The sequence below is a fragment of the Muscardinus avellanarius genome, assembly GCF_963383645.1.
Source record: "Muscardinus avellanarius genome assembly, chromosome: 15".
NCBI lineage: Eukaryota > Metazoa > Chordata > Mammalia > Rodentia > Gliridae > Muscardinus > Muscardinus avellanarius.
Window position 1 is genome coordinate 22,833,474 of NC_137801.1, and position 12,604 is coordinate 22,846,077.

Here is a 12,604-nt window from a genome sequence, read left to right on the forward strand (position 1 = left end):
TTGGGTAGTGGAACATTTGAGGATTCAAGCAATGAGTCATTCTACAAGTATTAATATCTTGAACAAGCTACATGGTCATATTGAATATCAGCCATGAAAGGCCCTCTCCAAGCTGCCGACTCCCTTTCCATCAAACAGTAAAAGTAATAATGTACACCAAGCAACCACTGTTTGCTCTTTCTCCTAACAAACATAAGTGCCAATGTGGAGCCTAGACATAGGATCAGGGAAATCCCTGCCACCATGGAAACGTCTGCTACTATTTGCCTCAGACCTGGAAGGGAGCCCCAAATGGGCGATGCTCCAGCACCCAACATCTTGAGCTACAATGGGCTCAGCCTCTCTCTTTTGGACAGAGCACCCACAGCCATTTGGAGAGCCAACCTAGCCTCTTTGAGCCAGCAGAAGCTTCGCCCAGGAGAAGCAGTTGCTAAGCAACCCTGGAGCCCATTCCAAAGGGGTCCATCTGTTGGCCAGCCCTGGGCACTGTGCTCAGGTTCCATCTGCTCCCTCCCATATGTGCCTCGAAGCCCTGCAAAAGTCTACCAACATCTCAGCGTGAGCTGATAGGGGCCAGGCAGCACATATTTTCATCCTAGCAATGTCTAAACATAGAAGCAACAGGCAGAATGCAGGGGAGGAGGTGGCCAAGACGAATGTGTGTGCTGAGGAGCATCTCCAGCCTCCTCCCTTCTCCTCCCTCAGCCCCAGACACCCTGCTAGTACATTCTACCCTGCCAGGTAGGGTGGCTAACAGCGCTCCACAGATTTCTGTTGTATTTTTAGGTTGGATGAATTACTTTATAGCCAACTTTAGATTTGTTCTGTGGTCTCTATTTTTCCCTCTCTGCCTTAATTGGCTTTCTGCCCACTTCTTTCTTAACCCCAGGGCGGCTGGCTAAACCATCTGTAAGATCAGCTGCATCCTTTTTCAGCTTTTATTCTTCTGTTTTATGTATGCATATATGTACAAATGTATGTATGTGTCTACTTATTTATTTTGGTACTGGGGACAGAACTACTCCTAGCCCTTTTTATTTTTTATTTTGAAATAGTTACAGCAAATTGCCGAGGCTGACCTCGAACCTGTGATTCTCCTGTCTCAGTCTCCTAAGCACTGGGATTACAGGTGTGCACCACCGTGCCCAGCTGCTTTTATTCTTCTTGATCTGTCTTGTCAAAGATAACTCCTTCCTCTTGAAACTGATTTCTCCCTTGGCTCGAGGACGCAAAACAACCTTGATTTTTGTTTTTCTGGTTGTTCCTCTTATCTCTTTTAATGACCCCTTTTCTTTACTAATCCTAGAAATGTAGACCTCCCCAACATTCCTGTCTCAGTCGTGCTCTCTTTTCTCTTCACATTCGTTCACTCTATGACTTATCCATTTCCAGGATTTCCCATTTAATTTTTTTTAATTTTATTTTATTGGTGCACTGTATTCATACATCATAGTGGGATACAAACTTTTGTAGACATACATGCACACATCGCCCAGTCAGCCCCCACCCGATCCCCACCCCATTCTCTCCCCATCCCTCCTTCCCATGCTTGGCTTAGTGGTTGACATCTAGTATTATAGCAATTTATCCAAAATTAAAAATGATAATCTCACATAACAATTTCATTTGTCTGATACCAAGCGTTTGATGATTTAAAGATAGCATTTCAATATTTCTTTTTGCTTTCTTTCTTACTAGAGCATATTTTTTTCTGTTTTTTTAGGTGAAACTATCATATATTTATATATTTATTTTTCAGAAAAAAATCTATCCTAATATGGAATATGAATTCTAGATACCCAAAACGATCTTGAAAAAGAACAAAGCTAGCAGATATATATTTTCTGATTTCAAACCATATAAAGCTACAATAATTGAAACAGTGTAGTACTGTTCTAAAGGCAGATATATAGACCATTGGAGTTAAATACAAGCCTAGAGCTAAATTCTTCCCTATATTGTCAAGTTATTTTTGACAAGGTTTCCACGAACATTTGGTGGTGGAAATAATAATCTTTTAACTAAATATTGTTGAAAAATAATAATTACATAGAAAAGAATAAAATTGGACCTTTACCTAATCCCATATACAAGTATTAACTCAAAATAGATAAAAGACCTAAATATAAATCTTAAGACTATAAACTTTCAGGAGAAAATCTGGGTCATAAAACCTCACAACATTGAAATTGGCAGTGATTTCTTAGATATGATTTCAATGGCACAGGCAACAGAAGAATATACAAACTCCCTAAAAAATAAAAGAAAATATTGTATATCCAAAGACAATGTAAACAGAGTTAAAAGTTACTAATAGAATTGGATAAAATATTTCCAAATGCTATATCTGAAGGTATATTAATATTCCAACTAGAAATCCTAAAAATTAACAACAATAAAGGCAAACAATACAACTTAGAGATAGGTAAAAGACTAACATAAATAATGAATCTCCACAGATAACCAATCTTAGTTGTCTGTTGGATGGAAACTCTTGTTTCTCTGGTTCTGGTGAGTGTTACCTATTTCTTCTTTGTAGTTAATCTCTGAGTATTTTCTCTAGCGCTGGTTTTGAAGACATAAATTCCTTCAGTTTCTGTTTGTCATGGAAGCTTCTTATTTCTCCATCTAATTTGATAGAAAGTTTTGCTGGATAGGAAATTTTTGGCTGGAAGTTGTTTTCTTTCAGAGTTTGGAATATGTTACTCCAAGCCCTTCTGGCTCTCATGACTTGGTTTGGGAAGTCTGGAGTGATTCTAATTGGTTTGCCTCTGAATGTCACTTGGCCCTTTGTTTTTGTTGCCTTTAAGATTCTCTGCTTGGCTTCCACATTGGTCATTTTGACAATTATATGCCGTGGGGATCCTCTTCTCCGATCCTGTCTAAAGGGAGTTCTATAAGTTTCCTGGATCTGTGTATCAACCTCTTGCTCTATATTTGGAAAATTTTCTGCTATTACTTCCTTGAAGAGATTGTTGATCCCTTTGGTATCACTTTCTTTTCCCTCCTCTATTCCAATTATTCTTAGGTTAGCTCTCTTAAGATGGGCCCATATTTCTTCAATGTCAGATTCCTGCTGTCGGATATTTTTTTCTAGATTAGAAACTATGCATTCATTTTTGGATTGCTCATCTTCTAAGAGCGAGATTCTGTTCTCCATGTGGTCTAATCGGTTGTTTGTGCTTTGAATTGAGGCCTTTACTTCATTAATTGCATCCTTTATCTCTTTTTGGCTCTCTCTGAGTTCTTTTCGAAGCACCTCTATTATTTCTACAGTTATTTTCCTGATTTGATCTTCTAGAAATCTCTGATTTTCTGTTTTATCAGGTTCTGATGTTGTGGGGTTGTGCACATTCATTACTCCAGTGTTATTCCTCTTTCCCATGATTTCGGAGGTTTGTGCCTTCTCTGGGTTCTTCCCTTGGGTCACTATGGCTTCACTTAAGGTGCTCTGGATCTCGAGTCTGTATTATCTCAGACCCTACTACTCCTTTACTGGGTTGTATCACAGAGTCTCCGACCCAGGGAGTCGATAGAGGCTGCTTTAAACTATGGGGGGTGCCAGGTTGCACGTTCTCCTATGGTGTGATATCTCTGCCACCACCACTCCCTCACTGGGTCAAGTCCCAGGAGGCCCAATACTGCGATTTCTCCTCTGTGGCCCGCAATTTGACTCACTGTTCTTGAGTACGCAGATGTAGCTGTACTGGACTCGGTGAATTCACTGCTGCTGCCGCCGCCGGTGGCAATATGGCGCCGCGGCCACGCCCTCGGCCATGAGGCTGGCGTATTTTTTCTTCTCTGGTTTTGATTTCCACTCTGAATCCCTGCAGCGTGTGCTGAGCTCAGCCACTGGGAGCTTTAAATGCTGTCTGCGCCGAAAGATCCCGTCTGGCTGTTCCGCAGCGGCTCTCCTGGCTTGCTGTAGCCGTCCGCTGAGTTCGCCGCTGCCGCCGGCAGTATGGCGCTGCTGCCACGTCCTCGGGCGCATGTGTCTCCTCTGTGGCCCTGAGCTCTGTTCTCAGTCCGCTTTCTCTCTGGAGCCTGGTGGTTTTTTTTGTTTTTCTGGTGATGGTGTTTTCTGGCTATGAAAGGCGCTCTTTTTGTGGTAATGGAGATTGGTTGTTAGTGGGACTCTTAAGCCCCGCTTTTCTCGGTCGCCATCTTCCCGGAAGTCTCCCATTTAATTTTAACACATCATTTCCCTCAATCTGTGTCTTCATTTCTTTTTTCCCCAAACTCCAATTCTGTATTTCCAGTCCTTAAAACACATTTTCTCTTGGAGGCTCACAATATGATGTAAGGATGCCCCCAAACATTAAATGTATGGTCAGGGAACCAACAAAACGGGGAAGCAGGAAGAAAAAGGAGGAAGGATGGGGAAGGGCCTGAAAAGATGTCCTGCGCCTCATCCTATCTCGTATCATGAGAAAAGAAAAAGTTGTTCATTGAATTCCCTTAAACCTTACTGGTTAGCAGTTTTCTGTTTTGGATTACCTATGGAGACACTGGTGTGTGTGTGTGTGTGTGTGTGTGTGTGTGTGTGTGTGTGTATTTTACTGGGAATGGAACCCAAGGACCTTCTACCTCCAGCCTACACCCCCATGCCTATTTAATTTTTTATTTGGAAATTGGGTCTCACTAAATTGCAGAAGGCCTCACTAAGTTGCTGAGGCTGGCTTTGAACCTACGATCCTCCTGCATAAGCCTCCCAATTACTGAGATTACAAGAGAGCACCTACTCACCCAGTCCACTGTTATCTTTTTAATGCTCAGAGCTTCTAAACCTCCTAATCCTGCCCTAACCCTACCTCTACCTCAAACCCAACAGTCAGTCAAAGCATAATTTTTTGAGCAAGAAAAGTCTACGTAGGAAATAAATGTCTTCCCAAACCCTCTGCTCCTTGGCACTTGCCATTATGCCAGTTATTTGCAGCCACCCTCTCCAAAGAGACTCTTCCCAGTGCACCTCCTGCCTGCCCCTCTTGCCATTCATCACAGCATGTGCGAGGTTATCTTCTCCTGCATCCTGTCATAAAGCTGCAGGGAATTAGAGGACCTTAGGATTGGCTTTAGCAATCTGTTGATACCTACCTACCTCCCCCCCTCTCATATAGTAACTGAGTTCTTCTACATCCCTCCCAAGGCACCCCTGCCTCTGCTTACCCTTCCACGCTCTCCTGAGGCATGCTTATCAAACGGCCATGTTGACGGGGCTACCCGGCAGCAGGTTGTGCCATCAATGTAGGTAAAGAGCCAGCATGTTCTGAAAAGAATGGAATGGAACTGGACAGAAAACCTAGGGGCGCCCCATGGAAGACTGTTATACCTTCCCTTGGCCCCAGCCCCCCCCACCCCCCCAGGTTCTCAACCCTTTATTTCTCGCAGCCCTGCCACATGGGGGCATCTCTCCTTGGAATGTGGCACCCTTTGAGTTGGTGATTCTGTGCTCTGCAGAAAGAGCAGCATCCCTTCTTCTCTGTAGCCTCTGACTCCTTGACTCAGCCACTGGCCCACAACAGGTGCTTGCCCTGGCTCTGCCTAGGAGTCAGGCGCAGTCTGCACAGTGGAAACTAGACAGCTTCCTTGTGCTGGCCTTCAGTTGACCTCTTCTGCTACCTGTGTGCTACAAACCCAATCCTCCAGAGCCAGTCAGACCCTGTGGAATCCCCCCTTCCACCAGACCTGGCCCACTCCAGGCCTCAAACTGCTCAGACCCATGCACTTGCATATGCAACAAGTGGTTAATAAAACAAAACAAAAAAAGCCCTGGGCGCCGGGCACCTGAACCTGTTCTAGAGGTTCCTGTCCTGACCTGGGTCCTCCTGCATTCCAGCACCTCCTAGACCTCTGCTCCCTACAGTGCTGTCTCCTCTCCCCCAACCATGCATCCTGTCGTTAAATACACATGACCGACAGGCCCCCCAAAGGGCAGTGTGCGTCTGGCCATCTGCTTCTTCCTGAGCTGGTTACTCTGGAACTAGTGCTCCAGCCCCTGGACCCTGAGCCCAGGCAGCGCTCCTTCATGGAGGGAGAATCATAATTAGAACTTGCACCTCCTCCCCCAGTCTTGGTTTTGGGGAGAACCTGTCCCCAAGGCTTGCAGTAGTTCCTTACCAATTCCTGCACTTATCGGACCTGCTTTTCTTAAATGCTTTGTCGCCTCTATGTCACTGCCCTCATCTTGCTGCCAGAACCCGCTCTGAACATAGGAGCTGCTGCGTGTGTGGGGGTCACTTCTTTATACAATGCTTCCAGACAGCCCTCCCCCAAGGTGACTGTTCAGGGGACACGAGCATACTGAACCAGGATCCTCTCGTTAGCCATGCAGACATGCAGTTGCCAGCTCTCTTCTGTCCTGCAGACATCTGGGGCACACTCCTGCCCTTGGCCCCGAGTGCTTCTCCCTAAAAGGCTGTCCTCTGGCCGGCACTGCAGATAGGAACGCATGACTCCGAGAAGAGGAGAGGCTCCTCTGAAGCCCGGGAGGGAGGGTCTGGGCTGGGGGCCAAGAGCTTTGTGTATATAGTCTTTGTGCTCCAAACGGACCCTCTTTGTCTGACTGCTGGAGCCAGCTGGCAAAAGTACGGGTTCTGAAGAGAGATGTGAGAATGAAAAGAATTGTACTCAAGAATTTTATTCATAGAATACTTAATTCTCTCATGGAAGGATCGCCAGTACATCCCTGGGTCGATATCTCTACTGAACGACCCCGGGTTTATCACTCTCGTCCTATTTATACAGCTCCCGGTCAACCAACCCTAGTGATGTCACCACCTATGCGCTTAAAGGTCAAACCAATCAATTCACCTGAGCTTCTCTCAGACCTTGAACTCTCTATGACCCCAAACCTTTTTGGCTCTGGGCAAAGGACAGTCAGAAGTATTCTTAAAGGGGAAAACCTTAATGGCTCCCCACATCTGACCAACAGGGTCTTCAGTTGGCCTGGCTCTGAGTGAAGACTGGAGCCAGACAAGAGGCCTGTCATGGTAGGGCTGGAACCAGACCCACCTCCGCCTCATGATTTGCTCTGTTACCTGGGTCAGGTCCCTTCCCCAAGTGCTGCACCTCAGTTGTTTCTTATCAGTAAAATGGGGACTTTGGAGGATTGCAAAGCCAAGATGTTTAATATGCCAGGCAGGGACATGACTGTGCACACAGGGTCAGCCAGGAGACAAGAGAAAGTGGTTACGACCAGAACTGAAGAAAGCGGGAGAGCCTCCTCCCTTGCCTCCTCCCTTGCCTCCTCTCTCTCCCTTTTCTCCCTTCCCTCACTCCCTCCTTCATCAGCCAAAACAAATTATAACATCTCCTGCCTGGATTCAGCCCAGTTTTCAGCCCCTGGAGTTGACTTTTTCAACATTCTGGTTTTTCTTTCTTATTTCCGTTTTACTTCCAAATTCCCAGACCCTTGTCCCTACTCCACAGGAACATTTTACGTGCCCCTGGCCACTGGCCCGAGTCGCTATTTCCTGACCTGGCTTTACTGACTGGACCAGGCTTCAGTCCCGTTTCTGCATTTCTTCCCTGGCTGGCTTTGCCTGTTTCTCTGTCCACTTCTGTCTTCCGTCTTTGGTTAACCCCTCACCTGCAACTGGGTGCACTTGGAGTCCTGACTGGGCTTGTGTGAAAACCGATTGTGAAATAGATAGGTGGGTAAGAAATGAAGAGAATGTTGCAAAAGAAGAAAACAAGAAAAGAAAGAAGAGACCAAAAAAAAAAAAAAAAAAGGAAGCCAACCTAAAGAGGATAAAACACGTAATTCAAAGGAGGCAGAAATATAAAAGTGACTGATAATAAAAATATATTGATAATCACAACACTTCCTGGAGAAGAAAAAAGGCTCAACTATGAATCCTTTGCCATAGGAATTACAAAGAAGAGCAAGTCAGTCTGAGGATTAGGGAGCTGTTCAATTGCTAGAGTGAAGACAAAAACCTGGAGCCCAGACTGGGCTGGGTGTGGAACCCTTTCTAAGCCATTTATTGGGCACCCTTTGCCAACCTGTTGTGTAAAACCCTGCAGGGAATGCATGTGTTTATACCGCTCTACTTACACGCAGAAGAACCACGTAAAATAGAGGGTTGAGGGTGAGTTCTGAAGCAACCTTTGGTCTGTCTGACAACTCTTCGTGTGATTTCTTTTCTCTCTTAGGATAAGCCCTTCCTGAGGACTTCCCGGAACAGTAACTACACATACTCCACCAGGCCTACCATTGAGGTAACCCCTGGTTCACATCTGTCTCAGACACAAGCCATTTCCACTTGCCAGGGTCCGGGGCGTGGTGCAGTCTCAGGGTGTTAGCTTAAGCAGAAGTGTGCCCTTCTGACATACTGGGAGTTGGAATGTACCAAAAAGGTTCCCGAGCCCCAGAGCCCCAGGATTGTCCTGACATGTTCTCAAGTTGCCTGCCTGACGTCACAGCCAACCAGAAGCGCCTGTATGAATGCGTTCTTTGACCTTGGCAATCCTGTGCTCACCCACATCATTTCTGTGCAGGCAGCTCAGCCTTTCACGGGGTGAAGGGAGGCTGTGGGGGTGATGCCACACTCTCTGAAGGTGGAAGACAAGTAAGAAGGGCTCTCTTGGTGCCAGGGGCAAGGCCCGGCAGGAAGCTGACGCATATCCAACGGGACCCCCCCCCCCAGAGGGGGGGGGTTTGGCTGAGCCAAGTCAGTTGCTCCAGCTCTGAGCACTCAGAGCCTGTGATCTTAGGGACTGCAACTCTTAAAGATGGCCGGCAGGATCCTGGACCACACCAAGCCTTGCAAGCTACCAGTTTTGGTTTCATCCCTAAGGTTTCAGACCCATGTCGCACCAGTCTTACCCTAGGGGCTGATGGGGATTCAGAGGAGTAACAAACATGGTTCTGACCCGAGGGAGTCAGAGTCCAATAGAAATTCTACACTTCCTGAGCATCTACTATGCACCAGGCGCCAGTTCAGAGAGTTCCAGGAGAAGACAGACAGATGGGTCCCAGCTCTCATGAAGTTTACGATCTGCTAAGGGAGGCATCCAGTAAATTGCTTAAAATGATCATTTCAGAGAGTGACAATGTCTCCGAGGACAGTGCTCTGAGAGAGCGCTGGGCCAGAGGAAGGGTGGAAAATCCAGGCGCGTCATACAGGCTGGGCCTCTGTGAGGAGGGAGATTTGAACAGATGTGTGTGAGAAGAAAAGATGCCAGCTGTGTGAAGAGCCAGAAACAGAGTGCCAAGCAGAGGCACCAGGGGGCACAGAGGCTCGGAAGCAGGCCTGTGTTAGAGAGAGGAAGAGGAAGGTCTGCGTGGTTGGGGGTGGTGGGAAGTGAGGTGGAGAGGTGGGAGGTGAGATGAGAGAGGAGGTGCTCGGGCCAGGCTGCGCAGAGCCTGAGTCCCTCAGTAGGTTGGGTTTCACATGAAGAGGTAGGAAGCCTTTGGAGGTTTTAGGAGTGGTGGCAGGGTCTCGCTCAAGTGTTTAAGAGGTCTCCCTGACTGCAGGGTGAGGAATGGATTGGAGATTAGTGATGGGAGACAGGCCTCTCTTTTTTGTAGTATTGGAGATTGAATCCAGGGGCATTCTATCACTGAGCTACACCCTCAGCCCTGTTTCTTACTCTTTATTTTGAAAGAGGGTCTCACTAAGTTGCAGAGGACCTCACTAAGTAGTTGAGGCTGGCCTTAAATCTGTGATCCTCCTTATCTTAGCCTCCCAAGTACTGTGATTACAAGTGTGGACCACACCCAGCGAAGGGACCTCTTACAAGCCAACCAGAGAGTTGAGATTGACCTCTATTGAGTTACTGAAGAACTGCCAGATGCTAAGCCCCGGGGTAAAATAAGTAACAGCCTCATTGCTGGGGTTGTGCTTTCTCAAGCTGGGTTTTCTCCAGCTTACTTTACCCAATGGAGTCACATCCTGTTTGTACCAGTGGCCAAATTCTATATATTTTTTTAAGATTTAAAGAAGTTTATTAGAAAAATAGAAACACAGAAAAGAGATATACAGCCCCATGCCAAAATGGCATGGGGGGGGGTGACTCAAAATGAATACACCCCAAATTCTATTTTAATTAACATGTCAGCTATATCTAGTCAATCAGACACTTACTTCTTTATTCCACATTTACTTACTGAATGCTGAAATGGAGCCGGTACTATGCTGAGTTCTGAGTAGACTGGTGAGCAGACTGAGCCCGGGCCTGTCCTCCTGTACCTTCATTTTCATATATCTTTTCTTTTGCTGCGGGAAGAGTTAAAAACCCAGGCCTTGCCACTTAAAGTAGCCACAGATAGGCCACATCAGTATCACTGGGGGTTTGTTAGGAATGCAGAGTCCTGGGCAGGAGCCCATCAGAAGCTTTAACTTCACAAGATCCCCAGGGGATGGGGATGCGTTGGTTTGGGATGGGAAATGCGGGTTCTTTTCTTATGACAGACAAACGTGCTCAAGTTCCAGTCTGTGTTGTTAAACTACAGGGAATGTGTGGCTCTGACTTCCCAGCTATCAGAGATATTTCTAAGGTGCTGACAGCTGGGTAACTTTTTTTATTTTAATTGAGTTTTCTATGAGTATTTGTCATCTGCACACAGGCCTTTTCTTGATTTCATTAGAGCTTCCTTCCAAAGAGAGGAAGAAATCCATCAGTGCAGCGAATTGAGCATTCCCTTGGAAAAAACTAAATTCCACTGGATTAGGCAAATAATACTGGAGAGAAGTTGTGTTTTCACTCTCTGGTGAAAGGGACATTTTAACAGGGCTTGTGTTCATCATCATCTGACCAAACAGATGAGCTTAGCTTTCAGAGCCTCTGCTGGTGACTGCTCGACAGTCAGTCATCTGTGAGTGGAGCCCTTCCGCACACTTAACATGCAGATATGTAGGGATTTAGAAAGAGATTCGGTTCTCCACCAGCTTTCTGGCCCTAGTCATTTCTCTGCCCTCTACTTCCCCTCTTCTCTCTACCAGCACCTGGAAAATGTGCTCTGTGTTACACAGAAAAGGAAAGTGACCAAACATATTTAAAGTCACCATGTGTTACCATTGTGTCACTGTGGTCAAAATGCCTGACAAGAACAACTTGGACGAGGAAAGCGTTATTTGGCTCTTAAGATTTCAGAGGTTCAGTCCAGAGTTGGCTGGCTCCAAGGCAGAAACATCATGAAGCAGAGGAAAGCTTCTCATTGCAGTGGGAAGTGGAGGGGGAGGGGAAGGAAAGGACCTGGATGATGTTCTCAAGGCCACACACCTCCAGTGACCCGCCTCCTCTAGCAACGCCCTATCTTGAACCTTACCGCACCGGAGACCAGGTTTCAACACATGAGCTTTTGGGGGTCTACTCCTGATCCAAACCATAACATGTAGGCAATCATCAGGTACCAGCAATGAATAACTCTTAACTATGCAAAAAGATAGGCAGGTATATAGAGAAAACACAGGAAACCAAGAGCTTTGCAATCATTTTTGTTTTCCTAAAACTATTTTAACTTATGATTGGTTTAGAGCCTAGCGCTGTAACTACTGTCAATTGGTTTAATGTCAACAACACCAGAGCACATCTGGAATTTCTTGTATTAAGCACCCAAACCCTGTGTTTTTTGGGGAGAACACCTGTAGTAAGAAGCCACGGTTTTCTCCCTGGCTTTGGGGCTGCCTTCAAGAGTGTAGCTAAGTTGGGATGGGAAGGCGTGGAGTGCACATGTCGTGCACGCACCGTGAGCGGTATGTGGAGAAACCCAATGCTCTCCTCCAGTTTCCCTCTCAGCCTACACCTAACAGCCCTCACCCCCCTGACCTCCTCCAGTGACGTATTTCTAACCTCTACCAAAAAATCCCTAGTTGTTTTTTCTGGGCGGCTGCTTGCTACGCAGTGACTGTTGGCCGTGTGCTTCCTCCCTTTGATTTAGAACTGGGGCAGTGACTTCCTGTGTACGGAGCTGAGTTCTTCCAAAAGCGTGCCCACCTCAGGTGAGTGAAAACATCACCACTCCCTGCAGCGAAGGGCCCTGTGAAGTGTGGGGCTGGGTGGGAGACCTCGCAGATGTACCCTAAGGCTTTGAAAAGGCCTTGCGGATTCTCATGCAGAGTATATCTGGAAAGCCGGGGAAGCTGGCCTCCCCCATGGCTGGGATCCCATGTGGAGGTGCCCAGGCCTCTTCCCCAAACCATACTTCTCGTCTCTTGTAGTCCCAGTGGCAGCCCCAGGCCTCCTTGCACGGCAAGGCAGGCCCCTTCTGGGGTGGAGTCTGCCAGCTTTGTGACCTTGCAGCTAGAACTTTCCTGAGCCACTAGTGTGCCCTGGGCTCCTGTCAGGATGGGTGAAAGCCATCAAAACCGTGAAAATAATTTCCATGGACAGAAATACATGCTATGGGGGATTATGGGACTGAGGCAGAGTCATAGCCCCTGGTAGAGTTCCCACTTTGAAAGGCAGATTTCTTATCCCCCTCCCAATCATCTTCCTTTTTGCCTGGTTCTCCTAGTACATAAGCTCCGACCAGCAGACATCAAGGTGGTGGCCGCCCTGGGTGACTCGATGACTGTGAGTACTGGGCCCCTGGGAGCCCAGCCAGGCTCCTTCCCGTGCAGCTGGCTTTCTCAGCTCTGGCTCTGTGGTCGGCACTGAG

General features: G+C 46.9%; 1 protein-coding gene across 1 annotated transcript in view; it reads left to right on the top strand.

Moving 5' to 3' along the window:
• Positions 1-12,604, top strand: part of LOC308273937 (phospholipase B1, membrane-associated-like) — a gene marked incomplete at both ends in the record, with an annotated part of 150,002 nt that overhangs the window by 111,971 nt on the left and 25,427 nt on the right. The window contains 3 exons of the mRNA XM_080711344.1: positions 8,155-8,220; positions 11,885-11,945; positions 12,461-12,519. Of these exons, the coding sequence (XP_080567470.1) occupies positions 8,155-8,220; positions 11,885-11,945; positions 12,461-12,519 (186 nt within the window). The remainder of the gene's footprint in view (positions 1-8,154; positions 8,221-11,884; positions 11,946-12,460; positions 12,520-12,604) is intronic.